This window comes from Schistocerca nitens, chromosome 5, assembly GCF_023898315.1.
Source record: "Schistocerca nitens isolate TAMUIC-IGC-003100 chromosome 5, iqSchNite1.1, whole genome shotgun sequence".
Taxonomy (NCBI): Eukaryota; Metazoa; Arthropoda; class Insecta; order Orthoptera; family Acrididae; genus Schistocerca; species Schistocerca nitens.
The window spans coordinates 735,834,368-735,855,602 of record NC_064618.1 but is presented as its reverse complement, the minus strand read 5'-3'; the positions used below and the strand labels follow the sequence as shown (position 1 = coordinate 735,855,602).

Here is a 21,235-nt window from a genome sequence, read left to right as displayed (position 1 = left end):
CTTTGTGAGCAGAGCAACTGGTTACTGCAAACTGCAGCAATGGCAATTCTGAACTGCAGAAATAACCAATGGCCCAACTCGTCAAAAATGGCTGTGATATGATCTAAATTACAACACATCACAACCAATTTGACTGGTGGGCCACAGGGATGTTTCATGTTTTTCAAATTACATGCACAGTTTACAAAGCAAATAATGCTTAAAGGTTAGTGCAGGAATCAAATGTACCATGTTTGCTAGTACTAACAAATGGCCTTTCATCATATTTCACATCAACTGGTGTAATTTTACTGGTACAGTACTCCACAAAATTTCAGAATTCAATACAGTCAATAAATATCAAAGCTAGTGAAATTCTAATCTTAATATTACGCAAGTATTCTATGACAATACTTTTTCCAATGTTGTGTGCAATACATACTGTCTGTACCATAGTCAATGCCACAAGCAGGTATATATGCAACTGCATCACCTCTTTCTGCCTGATTATGTGCCTTCCAACTGGTGGTGATCTTGGGCCAAGTCCGAGCTCATCAAAGTGGCTGTGATATGCACAGACGGGACATGGCACAGCCAGGTTGACGGGCCGGCCTTGGCAAATATGCAGTCAGCTTGAAGCGCCTGTCCACTTGGTGAGTAAAGGCCAGTTTGTGCTCATCAAAGCTGGCTGTGATAGCGCCTCTCGGACATCTCTATGACAAACCAGCTTTGATGCGACAATCGGACCCACAGCTTCATCAGTTGCTTTCTTCAGTAGAGGTCCAGAAGCCATTTGATGTAATTCCTATGTAGGTGTGTAGGCTGGAGCCTCATGAAAGACAAGGTAGTGAGATGCAAGGAAACTGCAGGCAACATCTCACTACCCATGTCTTTCACAAGGACACACCCTCCGTTTCTCTGTCAAACAATTTACCACATTCTTGCATTACTTAATCAACAACTTCAAAACATTGCATTCAATCCCATTTATTTATATTTTGGTGTAGAATAGTTATCAGAATCCAACAATGTACATATAACAATTTAGCTTCCGCAGCAGAGTTCTACTTTAAATTCAGTTTGTTTCTATACATAGAAAGTACGTAAATATTGGCAAAACAAATTAGTCTCCTTGGCTCTACTGAGGGAGACTTGGGCCTAATAGCTTCCACATCTTAAGCAAATATTCAGCCCTTAATGCAAAGTTTACAAAACCCAAACAATATGTTTACTATTACAAACAGACTGTTACAAATTACCACCCAAGTCATGCTCTTGATCAGGGGTGACTAAATCTGCGGGTCACATGTGGCCCAAGAACTGGGCACCTATCACACGATCAGGAAAGAAGTGTTCCATAAAATTCTGTTTACTTGAAGTTATCATAAATGGAACATTTTCAACAAACTCTCACCACAGGATGCTATTCCCCATTCTGCTGATCATGTTAAATGTGTTACGTGCGGCCCAAAAAAATACTATTCTTCTTCCAGTGTAGCCCTGGTCAGGTGAAAGGTTGGACACCCCTGCTTTAGATGCTGATTTGACAAAGTTGCTAATATTCAAACGTTACTGCACAACTGTAGACCCCCATAACAACTGACAGAATGCATTCAAATGTTTAGTAAAATACTGACAATGCTGGCAGGTCATTAACCCTAAAGAAGGATTCAACATTTAGCATGTTTATACAGTAATTGCCACAGCAAATTTTGTTGGCCCACTCTCAGTAAACTTTATTATTTCTACTGAACTAATAATCTCTACACTATCAACAGAGACAATGTTGTGGAGTTATCAATATTTACATGCTGATCCTTCCATAAGCGGTAATAGTATGTAAAAAAACAAGATCTACAGTGATTTTTGAGAGGGTTCTATGCTCTGAAAGGTATGAACTTCCTCTGAACTAACAAATCAGCATTGACATGAATAATTGCACTAACATGTTACCTCAGAATTGACACTACACTCTTTGATGCATTGGGCAGGTGTCTATGCCCTGAAATTGTTTAGAACCCGAGACACGCAGTAAGTCTTAATTTTTGGCGACTTTCATGCACATGCCTACCCAAGTATAACCAAGTGTCTTTCCGGCAAACCTTTGTATCATTGGAAGGGAAAGGCTCAGGTTGTATTCTATGATGTAGCAAGCAAATTTTCATTACAAGGGTAACTTCTATAAAAACACTAATCCTTACCAGTAGGGTAGAATTTTTTTGTGGTTGCCTGGGAGATAGGCACACATCTTTTGAGTTGATATCCTTTCAGAGTGTACAATACAGTTTGACAGATTTACCCCTACTGATAATTTGGAAGTTTTGATCAAAATTTCTTTTTGTGTGATTCTGTGTCCAGTTGTTTAGGCCGGATTTTGTTGAAATTGGATATGCATATTTACCAAATGACTGAAATAGATTTACAAATTTTTAGCTTCCAAATTTTTATACTTTGCGAGCAGGAATCTCTTAAGCGAATAGAACGCAAATGTTGGTCCAACATTTAAAAATTTTAGTTTCAAGTGCTGTAATGTAGTGAATAATTGTGGCAAAGCTGTTGAACTTTGCTTTTATTCTTTAAAAGACTACAATTATCCAGGAAAGTTTCTCACGCAAACCAGTTTTGGAGAGTGTAATATTTTTTAAAGTAGCAAATGTATCATGTTATTATCACAAAAAGGATGGACTGCTGCTCACCATGTGTGGGGAGATTAGTCCAGCCAAAAGGACTTCCAAAGTGTGAAAGCGAGCGCACACACACACACACACACACACACACACACACACACACACACACACACACACACCTACCTCTAGTCACCAATGCAGGACTGCGAGCAACTGCACACAATGGGAGAAGCATTATGGGTGGTGGAGACGACGACGACGACGACGGTACGGATGGGGTGGGAAAAAAAAAGGGAGGGATAGCAAAACACCTTAGATTAGATTAGATTAATACTAGTTCCATGGATCATGAATACGATATTTCGTAATGATGTGGAACGAGTCGAATTTTCCAATACATGACATAATTAGGTTAATTTAACAACGTACTTAAGTTAATATAACAACTTTATTTTATTGTGTTCTTTTTTCTTTATTTTTATTTTTTAATTTTTTTATATTTTTTTTATATTTTTTTTGTTTTTTTTCTTAATTTATATCTAAAAATTCTTCTATGGAGTAGAAGGAGTTGTCATTCAGAAATTCTTTTAATTTCTTCTTAAATACCTGTTGGTTATCTGTCAGACTTTTGATACTATTTGGTAAGTGACCAAAGACTTTAGTGCCAGTATAATTCACCCCTTTCTGTGCCAAAGTTAGATTTAATCTTGAATAGTGAAGATCATCCTTTCTCCTAGTATTGTAGTTATGCACACTGCTATTACTTTTGAATTGGGTTTGGTTGTTAATAACAAATTTCATAAGAGAGTATATATACTGAGAAGCTACTGTTAATATCCCTAGATCCTTAAATAAATGTCTGCAGGATGATCTTGGGTGGACTCCAGCTATTATTCTGATTACACGCTTTTGTGCAATAAATACTTTATTCCTCAGTGATGAATTACCCCAAAATATGATGCCATATGAAAGCAATGAGTGAAAATAGGCGTAGTAAGCTAATTTACTAAGATGTTTATCACCAAAATTTGCAATGACCCTTATTGCATAAGTAGCTGAACTCAAACGTTTCAGCAGATCATCAATGTGTTTCTTCCAATTTAATCTCTCATCAATGGACACACCTAAAAATTTGCAATATTCTACCTTAGCTATATGCTTCTGATTAAGGTCTATATTTATTAATGGCGTCATACCATTCACTGTACGGAACTGTATGTACTGTGTCTTATCAAAATTCAGTGAGAGTCCATTTACAAGGAACCACTTAGTAATTTTCTGAAAGACAGTATTGACAATTTCATCAGTTAATTCTTGTTTGTCAGGTGTGATTACTATACTTGTATCATCAGCAAAGAGAACTAACTTTGCCTCTTCATGAATATAGAATGGCAAGTCATTAATATATAATAAGAACAACAAAGGACCCAAGACTGACCCTTGTGGAACCCCATTCTTGATAGTTCCCCAGTTTGAGGAATGTGCTGATGTTTGCATGTTACGAGAACTACTTATTTCAACTTTCTGCACTCTTCCAGTTAGGTACGAATTAAACCATTTGTGCACTGTCCCACTCATGCCACAATCTCATCTAGCAGAATTTCATGATTTACACAATCAAAAGCCTTTGAGAGATCACAAAAAATCCCAATGGGTGGTGTTCGGTTATTCATATCATTCAAAATTTGACTGGTGAAAGCATATATGGCATTTTCTGTTGAAAAACCTTTCTGGAAACCAAACTGACATTTTGTTAGTACTTCATTTTTACAGATATGTGAAGCTACTCTTGAATACATTACTTTCTCAAAAATTTTGGATAAAGCTGTTAGAAGGGAGATTGGACGGTAATTTCGTTCTCAGCTTCTAAATCTTCTAAACAAACCAGAAGCTCATCTACTTTATTCATTAAACTCCCAATATTTTGATGAAATATACTTACAATATTTTTAATTATACTTTTATGAGAACCTTTCCTTATTCTAACATTTGCAGTACTCTCCTGACTGAGTTTCTCATTGTGCTTAGGCCTAGTTCCTATTCCAGTGGTCACACGGTGTTCAGAGAGGCAGATTATGTAAACTGGGTTGGGTGACTAATTCATCAATGCAATTACCTAGGACTGAGATACAACTTGGTGGAGATAAAATTTCTGGTGATTGGATCACCAATCACAGCTATCAATTATAAATTTTCACCAATGTGCTAGAATTGTGCTGTTTAATTTCTTTCCTAAACTGAAGATTTGTTTCAATCCTGACCTCTCGTAGAACTTGACATCTTTCTGTCTTACCTATCCTAAAAAAGGTGCTGCTCCAACACCTGTAACCACTGGTATTTTACCATTCATGGCAGTGCCTTCCCCCCTTAAATTTCCTGCTATTACCCCAGCCAGTTTCCCCTTCCCTTTCCTGTTGAGATGTAGGCCATGCCTGGTATAGTCCCACCTACTGAGATAATCAACAGGAACCACACCAATATGAGCCCCCGCACCCGGCCCAAGCAGCCGTTCCAACTCCAAATTAACTCTCCCAACAGAAGAGTTCAAATGAGGCCGGTCATGGCGTCTCAGGACAGATACAAATTCAACATTGGTGTGTCTCGATGCCGACGCAATCTTTACCAGGTCACACTCTATACTGTACCCAGGATCTCTGTCGATGCTGTTCCCTGGCCCTCCCACAATAACCACGGTGTCTTCCCTGGTAAATCCTTTACAGAGTAAACCTAAATCCTCTGTCACCTGATCCAGACTAGCACTTGGTTTGAAAAAATTTGTGACCTGGTATTCTGGTCCTAATTCCTGCTGCAGAAGTTGGCCTACACCTCTGGCATGAGAACTGCCTAACAACAAAACTTTCTTCCTTTTCGATGACTTTCCTACATTCTATTTCAATTTCCTATTGAAAGTTTGTTGTGTCGTGTCTACACCTACCTCTGCTTGAGGCTCATCAGTTTCTAACTGAAGCAACAGGTCAAACTGATTTTTGACATTCACCACAAAACTGTCAGACTTAGTTCTAGGCCTGTTCCTTATACTATCTGTTGCCACTTCCCACCTCTCTTTGCCCTTCTCCCTCCTTAACCTGTCCAGATCTTCCCTAGAATGATCTAGCTCAGCCTGAAGGGCAGCAATTTTCCCCTCCTGTTCCACTATCCTCCTATCTCTGCTGCAAATCCTACATAACCACTGATGAGCCTGATCCACTTTCCCAACACCCACCCCACTGCAATCCCCCCAGTGAAAAAAACTACTACATCCATCACACCAAACCCCGGAACTAACAATTCTACGGCAAGTCAGGCACTTCTCACTCATGGCAAAAATAATACTTTAGCTAGAATAAATCAATTAAATTACCGAAAATCAAAAAAGACGTTACAAGAATTAAGCCTATTCACAAATATATATAAGCAAGTTTCTGATTTAAAATTCCGCTGTTTTTCTGAGATCTGTATTAAAACAATGAAGGTATACGCTATTTATTATATATTTCACTCGATTGAATGAAAAAAGGACAATTAAACGAGGTACTGTAACTTTGATTCTCCAAAAACGTTACGAGAATTAGGCCTATAAACAAATGTATATAGGCAAGTTTCTGATAAAGTTACGCTGTTTTTCTGAAATCTGTATTAAAACAATGAAGTTACACGCTATTTACGGTAGTTTACTTATTTGTTACCGAGAAACTAGTTAAATTACCGTGAAACAATAAACAAACCCGTTTACAAAATTTAAGCCTAAGCGCGACTTCGCGAAGTTACAATCTTTTCGTGTTTTCTGAAAAAATACGCAAAGAAAAGTCAAACCTTTAATGGCAAGACTGAACGATACACTAATGCACGTATTTAATTTGTTGTCGGCGTTAAACTAAATTATTTTCCTGTCTAAATCACTTAACTTTCTGGAAATGGTTTCTGGCGTCACTAACTCGGCGGCCATCTTACACCTGCATAATTCAGGAAAGCTTGTGTTTGTAGGAAGGATCCACATGGCACAAGCTGTGAACCAGTCACTGAATGGAATAATATTGTGATGGGTGGTTCCACTGTCTCTTAGTCACAGTTTATTGGTGGCCATTCGCGCTGACAGACATCGTGTTCACTGTTTATGGTCGCGCACAATGTAATACAGTGGTTGCAGATTAGTTTATAGATCATATGATAGCTTTCACAGATAGCCCCATCTTTGATGGGACAGGTGAGGCGTTGACTGGAGTATGTACTAGTGGGAGATAGGCTGTGCGGGGAAGGTCTTGCATCTAGATCTATTACAGGGATAAGAGCCATGAGGCAAGGGATTGGGAGCATGGGTGGAGTAGGGCTTGAAGAAGAATATTATGGAAGTTTTGTGAGTGGTAGAATACCACTGAGGGAGAGGTGGAAGCTGTAGTGGGTAGGGCATTCCTCGTTTTACAGCAAGACGCAAGGCATTTTAAACTATGGCAGAGAATGTGATTCAGTTGCTCCAGTCCTAGATAGTACCAAGTCAAGAGGGATAAGTTGCTTTGTGGCCAGATGGTAGAACTTCTGTAGGTATTGGGTGACTGAAGACAGAAAGCATGGGAGATCTGTTTCTGGACAAGGTTTGGGGTAATTTCAGTTTGTGAAGGCTTCAGTGAGATCATTCGTATAAATGGATAGCAGCTGCTAATCACTGTAGATTTAACAGTCATGGGTGGCTAGACAGTAAGGAAGGGACTTCTTGGTATGGAATTTTTTTTTTTTTTTGTGGTTTTAGAGCGCACAACGTCAACGGTCATTAGCGCCCAGACTACGTTAGGAAAGCACCGCGAGTCACAAGTTTAAAACAGCAACGAAACGGAAAACACGATGAAAGACATACTGACAGGCATAGGATTAAAAAAGAAAACAGCATAATCAAATATGCTTTGAGAGGGTTGTCAAATTGATAAAATGAAGAACGCGAGCAGCTGCTCGTGGGTCATCCGCTAAAATGGCTTCTACAGTACATGGCAGGCCAAGATCGAGACGCAGGGTGTTAAAATCCGGACACGACGTTAAATTGTGGCGGACCGTCAGCAATTGCCCACATGGGCAGAACGGCGCCGGCGCAGCCGTCAGCAGATGGCGATGGCTGAACTGGCAGTGGCCAATTCGCAACCGGGCCAAAACTATCTCCTCCCACCGAGAAGGGCGTGAGGACGTCGTATGGAATGGGTGCAGTTGTCTAAGTTGGCATAGTGGCCAACATTAAAGAAGCTATCTTGCTACGTTGAGGTCCAGCTGAAGCAAATGAGGGAGGAGGTGCTGGAGGAATGTGGACATGGTGCCCTCACCCTTGATCCAGATTAGGATGATGTCAATGAATAGGAACCAGGTGAGGATTTCGGATTCTGGGTGGTTAGGAATGATTCCACTATATTGTCCATGAACAGTTTTACATAGGATAGTGCCATGTGGGTGCCCATTGCCATACCATAAATTTATTTGTACGTGATTCCTTCAAATGTGAAGTAATTGTGGTTGTAGATTGAATTGGTCATGGTGACCAGGAAGGAGTTTTGGAATCCATTGGGCACTGGGATAGGTGGTGTTCAGTAAGGCCTTGGGCATTAGGGATGTTCGTGTAAAGGTAGGCGACAGGAATAGTGATGAGCAGGACATCATGTGGTAAAGGAACAGGGTCTGTGGAGGAAATTGTTAGTCTTTTCTATAGAAGGGTAGGTTGCAGGTCACACACACACGAGGGGGAGAGAGGGGGGAGAGAGGCGGGGAGAGAGGGGGGGAGAGAGGGGGGAGAGAGGGGGGGAGAGAGGGGGGGAGAGAGGGGGGGAGAGAGGGGGGGAGAGAGGGGGGGAGAGAGGGGGGGAGAGAGGGGGGGAGAGAGGGGGGGAGAGAGGGGGGGAGAGAGGGGGGGAGAGAGGGGGGAGAGAGGGGGGAGAGAGGGGGGGAGAGAGGGGGGGAGAGAGGGGGGAGAGAGGGGGGAGAGAGGGGGGAGAGAGGGGGGAGAGAGGGGGGAGAGAGGGGGGAGAGAGGGGGGAGAGAGGGGGGAGAGAGGGGGGAGGAGAGGGGGGGAGAGGGGGGGGGAGAGAGGGGGGAGAGAGGGGGGGGGAGAGAGGGGGGAGAGAGGGGGGAGAGAGGGGGGAGAGAGGGGGGAGAGAGGGGGGAGAGAGGGGGGAGAGAGGGGGGAGAGAGGGGGGAGAGAGGGGGGAGAGAGGGGGGAGAGAGGGGGGTGTTCTTGTATGATCCGAAGTCTTTGAGGGGGGCGAGAGTGGAGATTCTGCTGGATTTCTGAAATCTTCACTATGGCGGGCTTTGTTGTTAGAAGAATCTGACAGCTGGTGGAGCCTTTGTTAGCAGGTAGTATTGTACAGCTGGGATCCACTTTTAGGTGGTGGATTGCGGTTCTTCTTGCAGATTTAAAGTTAGCTTGCAAAGTAAAGGATTTGCAGAATGATGGTGAGGCACAATTTGAGGTTAAGAAATTCTGCAGTGTTAGGAGGAAGTGACTGGCATGGAGGGTGGGCAGGGGGGGGGGGAGGGAGATCACGCTTGGTTGAGTCTGATCGGCTGGGTTAGTGTTGAGAAAGTTTCATCCAGGAGAACTCTCACAACGAAGCAGAATGCAAATTTTTTGACTGAATGGTGTCATTAAAATATATAGTCCTTGATATTACTCTGAAGCATCTGTTTGGCAACATTTTTGTCTGCATTCACAGAATTTAGAGAATCCGATTCTTTGCTCTTGCTTGCTTCAACAAAGAATTAACATTGGTTTCATACTTTTTACTTTACTTCCATCAATTCTGAAACTTGACACCCTCATGTATAGTCTCTACTTGATCACAAAGATTGTTGCCCTCCTTTTTCCTTTGCACTGCTAGCACACCTTTCTGACTATCTTTGTTTTAATTATTCACTCACATACAAAATTCTCCTGTGATTTGTTAAAGGACCATCTCTTTGGCATCAATGCAAGAATCTGAAATTTCTCAGGATGAGTACAATCTGGAAATTTCATGCACGATGTTTTACCAGAACCTGCTGGCTGCTGCAGCTCACTAGAGTGTAAGCCATTTGCAGATGCCACTTGCCTACTTTTTCAGCTTTGAGCCTAATCAATTGTTTTTGAAATGACCTTTTAAATCGTGTTTACTGAATTAAATGAGATGAAGCTCAAAGAGGTGAAACTGCTAACACAGAATAAGCCTAATGCTTCACCATTATTCATAATTTTTTTTTGGTATGATGTGGAACATGTCACACAGGAAAATCAAATAACCAGATATGAATACAATTATGCACTTGAGACACTGTTCCATATATTGTTTAAATATGCTTGTGGTTTAAAGCTGTTGCATCACCTTACTCCTCAAAAACAAAAGAGGTCAACATGACTACCAACAAGCCAACATTTCCAAGATATTTGGTGGATTCTGCAGCTGATGTTCACCGAACTGTATTCCAAAAATCTTGTTTCTGGGATAAACGAACAAATAAATAATAAAGTAAAATGACAAAAAGTAGAGCATCAGCAGCAATTTAACGCAAGAGGACTTATTTTTCCGATCTCTCTTGTACAGGGTGATTCATCCACCTCTACCACTGTCATTTTACGCAAACCTGCAATGTTATAGCTGGTCTTCAAAACGGAGCATACGATTTTCATATTCTCTCAGTCACTACGAATCGTCCTTCAGAAAAAAATGAGCAGGGCCTTTTTGTAAGAAATTTAATGTAATTAAATTCTGAAGTGGATATATTTTCACTGAAGGCCATGGTTTTGTAGTTATTCAAGAAAAATGTACAAAAGTGACCTTTAAGTTCACCTCCACCCCTCAATGATCCCTCTCCTGTCAGGATTTCTAGTATGTTGTTCATGGAACTCGCTCCTACCACTACATAAAAATTTCCGACTACACAAACAATTTCCGACTACACAAACAATTTTCAATGTTCGACCTATTTCTGCCTGTACTGATTAGGCTATTATGCCCCAGCAGGGTCAGCTACTTTGTTAACATTATTAATATAAATGCATTTGTGAGTGTAATTAATGAAAAACACCCCGTGAACATTATGTTAAACTAATTATGTCGACAATCTGATTGTAACTTAATCCTTACAACCACAGTGGTTTTGCAGTCAGTAGTCCTGACAAATATGATGCAGTTGTTTACTTAATACTGTTAAGATTCACTAAACTTCACTAAAATGTGAAAAATGATTTGTGTAGTTGCAAGTGCATTTACAGTGGTACGTTGGAATGCCATAACATCTAGAAATCCTGACCCAATGGAAGCTAAGTGGGGGTGCAATTGAAGGTCACTTCGCACACTTTTCTTTAATAACTCAAATCAGCCTCCAGCGAAAACTTCTCCTCGTACAAAATTCAACTACATTAAATTTCCTACAAAAATATCATGCTCATTTCGTGTAGTACTAATAATTTGCAGGCAGCTGTGAAAAATTTGAAAATCTTGTGCATAATTCACGAAGGCCACCTACAACATTGCGGATTGCATAGAACGGCAGTGGCAGGGGCAGCTCAATTGCCCTGCATTTATATCCGTGTTTATCTGAAACCAATCAATTGTTATTTGAGTAACAAACAATACTGGGTAATTGTGGATCTCCTACTAAAAAAAAAAAAAAAAAACCACTGATGGTAATGTGATATTCTGTAGAGGAAAAGACGCTATTCAAATGCTACTTAGTTGAAGTGTTGATTAAGTATCATCCTGATATACAAGGGCCACAAAATTACCCACTGACAGCAAATTTGTTTTTGGGCAACTTCACACCACTGTTTCAAAAACAATGGACTCAAAAGTTATAAAACTTACAGGTTTTAGAAAAATTACCAAGCAGTAAGATCAGAAAATGAGAGGTTTCTAAGCCACCTACATAAAGAAAAAGTGAAGTTTTTACAGAAAGTAAGTCGTGAAAAAATTTACCAATAAATTTTAATGCCAGCTGCAAAGGTAATGAGCTAATAGCAAATTGTTTAACAGCTTTACCACAATTATCCACTGCATTACAGCACTTTGAACAGCAAATTTTGAAATGTTTGAGAAATATTTTCACACCATTCACTTAAGAGGCTCCTACCCACAAAGTATTAAAACTTATGAGCTAGAAATCTGGAAATACATTTCATCTTCATTTAGCAAATCTGTACCTCAAATTTGAATAAATTGGAGATGGTCAAATGGTGACCCTAGACCACTTGACTTGACTAATGATTAATATTACTATTCCATTTAGAACCAGAGTTACACAGTTAACAGTACAGGCCTTATGTTTTACCTATTCACCCACCTATTACACACTGTCACATGAGCTGCAGTCAGAGTTACTTCCACTTCACACTACACCCAATGAACTCTTTGCTGTGCTGACTACCACTACAATGTGAACTTTGCAAGAGCAACTTGCCTGAGTAGCTTCTTGTCATTCAAATGATTTCCCAATATAGGGCATTAGCTACCATGTCTCTTTTCACATGGAACAGTCACTTTAGGAGGTGAAAACAATTTAATGCATGAAGAGTAACAGAAATGCCACGTTATTTCAAAACAGGCCCCACCAATCTTCACCTCTATGCCAATTTTCTCTGCTTTAACACACAACTGCTGGTTTATCATTAACTAAGAAGCACATTTAAAGTGAGCAATTAAGGGTAACACATTACTCGAATCTGCCCACAATACTATACAACATTTTAACTCCCTTTATTCCAAGTCACACACAACCACAAGGAACATACCTCAGACAGACATACAGAACTATATTAGCAATTAGAAATTATATACTTACACAAAGGAGTATTTCAAAATCCAGTATTATATAGATTTTATTTTGTATTCTTAAAGGCATACTAAACACTTTTCCTAGTTGAAGCTTTTAATATTTAAAGACATTAAAAATATTTTTAATGCCATAGCTTCACATAACTAACTAGAAAGACCAACTTACTGAAACTGTTTCTACGTGGAATTCTGTCGGACTGTTATCTTCAGTGAGCATCAGAATGACAGGACACACTTGTTCCTCAATGGTGCTAGGTTCCACTAATCCTTCCTCCATCAGCAGCAACAACGTCCTCTGCGCTGTCTTCCAGACCTGAAAGTTTCCAGTCAGGTATTAATATTTTGTACTGTATTTTTTTTTTGTCCACATGAATATACTACAGGAATTTACTCGTGTCAAGTAACATCTGAATGTGTGTGATCTCCCTTTCCCTCACCACCACATTTCTTTCAAATGCATAACAGATCTTTCAAATAATACTTTGCCTCTGAGTACATTTAAAAAAGGAATAAGTCTGATTACTTCACTACATTTATTATTTCATTATTTATGTGTGAATACACAATTTGAAATCCGTGAACAAAATCTTGGTAGACCAAGTATTGAGTGGTTGGAACAGCGTAAAAAGATGGACCTGCATTACAATCCGTGTAATTAAACCACAGAAACATAAATGAGAAACAGTTATACTGTAAAGTCTACACTGGCTATCACTGTTAGTGATCAAAAACATGTGCATACCAACCATCATCATCAAAATTTAGCTAATTTTTTTACCTGCTTACAGTATCACCACGAACACTTCAAACAGTCAAGTTTTATTACATGCTTTGGTTTGCACCTAGTATCATAGCAATCATGTATGTGACGTGCCTTTTGTCAGTGAAGAATAAAAAGATGTGGTTGATGGGAGGAGACCTACACACACACACACACACACACACACACACACACACACACACACACACACACACATTGCGGAAAACCTGTAGCAAAAATTGTAGCAATTTACTGCTTGTGAATGTGGTAGAAAATTCAAACTTACCTGGTTGTCCGTATCAGTTAGAAGCTTCAAAACAAGCGGCAAGATTATGTCTGGTACTAAGTGATGAAGCTGTTCCCGGTCATTGTGGCACAGCATTGCAATGGGTGGTAGAGTCTGCACTATCTCGGCACGTACTGTCACCTCTGAAACAAATTAAAATAAACTGTGGCAAGATGTTTCAACACAGAAGACAGTATGTGGCACAGGTGCATTCAAAATTCTGAATATCTGAGGATGCTATCCTAGAACAAAGGTATAACTGAAACAAAATTTGGTAGCCATTACTAATTTTGATCACAGGCAAGTACACAGGTACGGAAGAATGCATTACATGAAAGCTGGGCGACATTTTCTTCATTTTCCTATCTTCTGTTTCATGTGTAACCTTTTAACATAAGCAACACAGCAAGGTACAGCAGTTCAGTCAGGAAAATAAGTCAAGCTCCAATTAAGAATTTACTTTAAATATATTCATTGCGCAACAGAAGAACCAATTAGTGCACCACAGCAATTGTTTCATCAGTATTCACAATAACTGTAAATAATAATCACTGATTATTGGCAACAAAATGTGTCCCGCAAGAAAGCCCATGCCTAGGAAGCCACATTTTCTCATTTCACTCAGATTCCACCCTTGTTAAGTTATGTTGCTTTATGTATGATAGTTTAAGAAATGCCCTATTGCAACATTGTAGAATTTCCTTTACACTGGAAATCATTTATTGAAGTGTTGGGGAGAACAATTAATTAATTGAAGTAGTAGTGTCACATTAACTGACTTAATAGCCATAAAACTATTTGGACACTGTCCTTTCCCAGTACATTCATCTGCACTCCACCAGCCGTTATCCTGTCTGGCAAATAATGCTTCGGACTAATATTCGGGAATTGCTGCTTTTTTCAATATGCGTAGTAAGTGTGGGGGGAAATCACTCAATATGCCTTTACAAGCTCACATATATTACTGCTATGTCCCAGAGTGACGTGCAGTGGCTGGAACAGAATTGTCACATAGCCTTCCTCTAAGACTGTTTCTTTAAATCTACCCAAAAGGAGTGTGACAATGTCCATTTTTTCCCAATGTCCTTTTCAAAATTCCTCAAACATCTCTATTATACTTACTTGAGGAGTATACCAGTAGGTCTTTTCTATCCCACAACTTTGCTGTAAAATGTTTTCATATCCTCCCGATTTACCATTTTCATAAACATAATAATGGGATCACAACATAACCATGAAAAATACCCCATACTATCACCACCACCTCTTTACATACATACAATCCTAGCCACATGTAGCATTTTAGGTGTGTCTGCTATAATGCCTCCTTGATAAGGATTCAAAAAGCTGGAGCAGTACTCTAGAACTGGCCATACTAGCGTCTTCTGTGCAACTTCCTTAATATATGCACTCCACTTCTCCAGGTTTCTCCAAAGAAATCTATGTTCTTCCATCTGCTTTTCGTGCTACTGATTTTATACTGTTGTCCCAGGTCATCTTCAGCACTGATCTTTTAATTGGATTCTGTCAGATTCTCTTTGTTATGGGCATTGTCTTGCATTTATCCACTTAAATAATGCCCCCATTTATTACACCAAGCATAAATTTTATTTGTGGTAAGTTCCTACGGGACCAAACTTAATCTAACTTACACTAAGGACAACACACGCACACCCGTGTCCGAGGGAGCGCTCGAAACTCCGACAGGAGGGTGGGGGTGCTACGTGAACCCTGATAAGGTGGCTCAGACTGCACAGCTACCCTGTGCGGTGTGGAAATTTTATCCGAGTGTTTCTGACTTCCTTAGAATCTTGTTTTCTATAGACCACAGCATCGATAGTTGACAGTCACAGTGATGCTGGGCCTGTGTAACATATCCTACTCTAACTCTACTTCCCTTTATGTTTAACATTTTCTGCTGAATAAACTTTTAAATTAATCAAATCACACATTTGAGAGAGAGCTCTCAAGAGCACGTTATTAGACAACAGTCTGTTTAATGCATTTTGTAAATGAACTCTTTACCTCACTCCACATAAGGGTGGCTTGTGTTTTTACCAGTCATGTGGGACCATTCACTGCACAAACTATTCTCAGTCCATTAGATGGGAAGATTTATTTTAAAGTGCATTAAGTTTTTGATTTTTAAGTGTGCACACTGGTAGAGCATTCATACAGTCTCTCCCCTCACACAGAAGTACATTTTAAAATGTGGAATTTAAGCTAAAAGGTTTAGAAATTTTCTTTACAGCATGGGCTGTCAGAAGTAGTAGTTGGATCCAGTTGTCTGAGGAAGTGTTCAGTGTTACTCCACAAGCCTGTTAATGAACAATATTGATGATGTGTGTTTTCTCAGTGGACACTGGGACAGTTTAACACCATCACCACTACATGTTTGCAGTATTCTGTCTTATCAAATTGTTGTTGTCTATGAATTACTCCACAGTCATATGTCCAATTTGATATCGGATAGAAACATTTAATTCTAATACTCCCTGTTATTTTCCATGTAAGTCGGAATTTCTTTTCATTTGCAGACTCACTGGGCCTAATTTTTCAGCTTATTGTTGATAACACCCCATGTCCTGGGGAATACCTCTTTCAGACTTGGAAACCAAGAAACTCTTTCTCTCTTTTGCGTCCATGCAGGTACAAAAGTTTGCCATTTTCTGCTCTTCAAACGACTAGCGTGGGGGGCCTTGAATCGATGTGGCGCGGCTGTTGGCGCGGCCGAGACGCGCGCGGCGCTGTGAATGAGGCGTGGCAGCGGCCGGCGCCCATTGAGCCGGGCGATCAATAAGCGGCGGCCAGTGTAGTACTACGGCGTGCGTACAACTACGCGGCCCGGCCGCGGGGCCGCGTGCAGACACGTCAAAAACGCCGCGGGTGCGTGTGCAGCGGAAGAGACGTCACGCGTCCCGATCTGCATGCTGCAAGAGAGAGCCGTGCTCGTGTAGTCAGGGCCTCTGACTACTCACGACGTTAATGTTCATTCCTAATCTCATCCAATACATTGCGTATCTCATTAAGGTCGGCATAAAGAACCAGTACACTCTCGACTGCATTTCACCACGAACTGTCGACGACAGGAGAAACTATTTTGCACTTACTGTCACTGCTATCTTCTAAGCTTGTTTATCCGTATAATACGTAGTACACATTGCATGCCAAACACTGTGAGGAGCCCAGCAACTTGCCTATTTAACCCACGAGGAAACTAACCATTTAGCGACTAATCACTTAGCAATTGTCAATTTAAAATAATAACGCTGTATGGCATCATTTCCAGATGACTGGAGTAAACGTTTTTAAAGCACTGGAAGTAATCTATCAGTATCATTTTTTTCCCCCGAAAATTTGAAGATACGTCCGACATAACTGTATTTATTAACCTACTATTTTAATAAAGTGGCACAAGTGTTTAAGACGTTCTGTTCCATTATCATCTCTTGTGCCTTATTAGAACATCCGCCTTCCATTGTTAAAGCTCGCCACAATGGGGATATCTGGAGTACACAATTTTGGTCTTCGTACACAAATAGTCTGGCAAATTAGTATCTGAATGTGAATACAAAACTTTCGAAAATGATTTCACAAAGGACAATCGTCTTCATTCAACAACTGCAAACAACATGATAAAATAGCCGGTAAAGGATACGACAAAATCACATTACACGTGCTAACGTAAAAGGTAGGAACACTCGGCTACAACTCAGCTCATGGGGCGTAATTTCTTCATTACGAGCTCGGATCTGTTCAGCTCAGTAAGCGCGGAAATGCTGTTAAGGTGGAAGAAGTTGCCTTCGGTTTTTATCAGTAGTTTTCGATACATTTGCACGTAAAAACAGAAAGGCAGAGCTTTGTTTAAAAGCTATTACTGCCTTTTGAATATATGTGGATAAAACTGACAAAACCCTAATTAATTATGTACATAGCTGGCTTTGTGTTTAGTAGGGTTGAAACTAGTTTTTGTTTTCTATGAGGAAGGAACTGTTCGAAAGATATGGAAAAGTGTACAAAACGTCGCTGAATTTAAAGTAACAGAAATGCTGTTACGTTCTTACGTTAAATGTACATTGTCCAGCCATATTTATCTTGCCACCTGTCAAAAGTCTGCATAACCACCTCTTGCAGACAAACCGCTTCCAGATGTGAGGTAGATAGTCCATGAAGTTCTAGAAGGTGCCGACAGATATACATAGCCATGCCCACTCCAAGGGCGCAGCCACCTACGCTAAGCTTCTCGGTTGAGAATCCATGGGGCGAACAATCCAATCGAGATCACAGATTCTCGATTGGGTTTGAATTCGGGAAGTTTGGTGGCCAGGTGAGCACGCTAACTCATCCTGGTGCTTTTCGAACTACAGAAGTAAAATGCGAGCTGTGTGGCATGTTTCATTACCCTGCTGGTAGAAGCCATCATGCCCAGAAAAAATGTGTACGGGTGAACATTATCCTGAAAGGATAGTCATTACTGGATGTGCCTTTCAGAATGATGGGCTCACCCAGGAATGCCGCAAAAATATTCCCATATCATAACGCTGCCTACTTGTTTGTTTTCAGACGTTTCACTCTGTACACGCCAACAGCCATCTGTCTGATGGAGAGAAAAACATTCTTCTGAAAAGGCCACACAGTGGGCGTCCCGTTTGCGGTACTGATGTGTGAATTCCAGTCTTCGTCGCCGATGAATAGCAGTCAGCATGGGTGCGTGAACCAAGTGCCTGCTTCCGAGGGCCATACGCAGCAAAGTTCGCTGAACGGTCGTTAAGCAAACACTGTTGGTAGCCCCTTGGTTAATCAAGGCTGTCAGTTGATCATCAGTCGCACGCTTATTTGCCCACACAGATCTCGACAGCAGTCTTTCACCCCTGTAGTCCACGGCCCGTGGTGTACCACACGTGACTGAGCCTATTTTTGATAGCGCCGTTTTGCCATGCACGGTATACTGTAACCAGAGCGGCACGCGAACGGTTTATAAACTTAGTCATTTCGGAAATGCTTTCACCCTTGGCCCAAAATCCCGTCATGTCCTTTTGGTCAGATAATCACTCCGTCTATGCATTGCGGCAAGGACTGCACTGTTTACCGCAGCCACGACAAGCTTTATATGCCCTCCACGCTAGTGCTGTCATCTGCCGTCTGAGTGATTACTGCACGTCGATACAGTACACAGGCGGTGGTCACGACGTGACTGGATCGTGTCAAGAGGGTGATCAAAAAGTTTCCGTTCGAAGGCCGTTCAGTCCAGAATCGCTATGACAAACAGGCAAAATCTCCTTGGGCATTGAGGCAATAATCCCACCGACGCATCTTGTTAAGAATACCCGTTTGGTAAAATAACGTGTTTCACTGCGTGAGTGGTCCTCGTCAGATAGAAACCAAGGGTCTTCCAAAGCTTTTTAAGGGCTGAATGCGTGCTAATTGCATGGGGAGATGTCGGGATTATAGGACAGGTGCTCGAGTAACAAGTGTCTCCCACTTGAGTTAGCGTGAAGTGTGTTACGAAGCTGACCTCCCATATCGACCGGCGTCCTGTGTCAATCGCGACCAGTGCGGAACTTTGAGCACCATTCCACAATGATGGTTTTGACAGACATGCTGCCCCACACACATTCACTTTCTCATAGCTCTCAACCGGTGTTTGTCCTTCGGCAGCCAAAATAATGTTTTGACGCATTTGTTAATAACGTCGCCAGAATTCAGGTTTCAGCATTTACAGTACGCACTTTGGAAAGACAAATGCCATACTAGTCCCCTGCGTAGATGTTAATGCTTATATACTTGCTTGAGAGTCTCGCTACACTGCATACACGCTGCAGCAACGCCCTCACACGGAAACTTTTTGAGCGCTCCTTGTATTACCGTAATAACGGAGGTAAGACACTTTGGTACAAAGTAGTGCAGCGCTGTTCTCTGGGAATTGAATGTCGGTGGACGGCTGCCCGCAGGCTAATGAAAGAGTAAATCTGGGGATGGTATCTTCTTCGGTCTCTCAACTCTAGAATGTGATCCAGAAAATGAAACGTTACTGACGTACTACCTCCACCAGTAAGGCCCTCCCACACAGTGAAGACTTTAAAATCAGAACCATTACCCAATGTGCGAAGCCCACTTTTGTTTAGGTACCCAAAGATTTAACTTCAGGAAGGCTCAACATAATGACGCACACAATTTTCAGAGGTTAGAGTAGGACGTGCGACAAGTTAACACTCAGTTTGCACGTGCGCATCGTGCTTAAGACAACCCATAGAAGACAATTACTGGAAGACGATCACTGTTACCGATTACGTGCGTTTCCAGAAGCAGCAAACTGTTTCAGTAGATTATTCAAGTGGCTGTGTTCTCTGGTGTTTCTCGCTTACAGTGCATCAGCAACACAACACAAGAACCTACAAAAAGGTCAAGTAAGTAGACTTGCATCCGCAATGCGTGTGACAGTCTTCACATAGGACGAAATCTCTTTTCTTCGTCGCCTTTTGCAGAACTATTTTTTTTCTCTCATTGTGTACGTGTGTACACACACACACACACACACACACACACACACACACACACACACACACACACACACAGAGAGAGAGAGAGAGAGATCTGTGGACTTAGTTAAATTTGCTGAAGGGCGTGTTCTCTGTCTTTGTTACCACTCTTTGGCCTCTGCTAGCACGTCATGCTTTACTGCTATAGTGTTTCCTTGTTTAGCACAAAACGCCACTCCTCGCAGGTCTGAGTGCACCTGGCCCATAGACGGCGGCGAGGGCATTTCCCCGCGGCGGTATTAATAGCCCAGACAGCGGCCGCCGCCCTCTCGGCAGTGACGCGTCTCGTCTGGCGGCCTGCGTCGGACACGCTCACATCCCAAACGCATGTGCCAGACACTGCATTCCGCCTTAGGGGCAGATTACGCCAAGCGCACGAATATTCATATTTATCCACAGCTTCGAACCACTTCCCGCTTGCTAACACCAACGCAACCACGCAAAAAGTTTATTACTCGAGTTTACGCGGAGTAACTTTTTGCAATTACTTTATTTGGACATTACTTCCCTTCCTAGTTATTCACTCAAATTACTCTTCAACTTCCCTAACAACTGCTTTCCACTCAATCTCTAAGTGTGACTTCAAAATCATAGCAAAGAGTGAGACTCATCCAGGGGTTGTGTTTGTGATTACCCACAGACTGGCATTTCCCCACTCCATAAGAACTTTAATAACTTCGACGGCCATATCAACATACCAAACGAATTTGTTTAACGGAAACGCTCATTTCTGCTATTGGAGTGGAAAGGAAAATTAAAGGTCTGACGAAATTTTTCAACTGGAGATTTAATACAGAGCTAGATTTCCAAAGACCTCAACGCAGGAGTATAAAACGACAGCCGTTAAGAAACTGTAACCTTTCCTTTACTGCGCACGTTAACATTTGGCTCCATACTCTTTTCATCTAACAATAGATGTTTACATAAAAAAGGAACCATCACAAATCGCGGAAGTATGATTACCGTCTTCGAATCAGTGTCATTTCTGCTCGTCTCATTGCGTATTCCTTTCAGTTACCTTCTGTACTACACTGTGGCAGTTCTTTCCATGTATGGTCCAAATTTCATGGAGCTATGTTACTTGCCAGTGACATTGCGCGAAAGTTGTTTTTGTCCTTAGGTATTGCACAACAATGTAGTTTCGGCGATAACTTAATCTTTTATCCTAAAAATACGAAATTAAACTCATTTCAAAAGTTATTGTGATTAGCTGTACGCTGGCGTGTTTCAGTACGATATACTATCTTCCTTTCTGTTCCTTTGAT

The 21,235-nt window shown here is 41.2% G+C and overlaps 1 protein-coding gene across 4 annotated transcripts in view; it reads right to left on the bottom strand.

Annotated features, from left to right (window-relative positions):
* Positions 1–21,235, bottom strand: part of LOC126260873 (serine/threonine-protein phosphatase 4 regulatory subunit 1-like) — a 337,252-nt gene that overhangs the window by 33,473 nt on the left and 282,544 nt on the right. For all 4 annotated transcript variants that reach the window (XM_049958309.1, XM_049958308.1, XM_049958310.1 and 1 more), the window contains 2 exons: positions 13,432–13,574; positions 12,552–12,698 (listed from right to left, as the gene is read on the bottom strand). In XM_049958309.1, the coding sequence (XP_049814266.1) occupies positions 12,552–12,698; positions 13,432–13,574 (290 nt within the window). The remainder of the gene's footprint in view (positions 1–12,551; positions 12,699–13,431; positions 13,575–21,235) is intronic.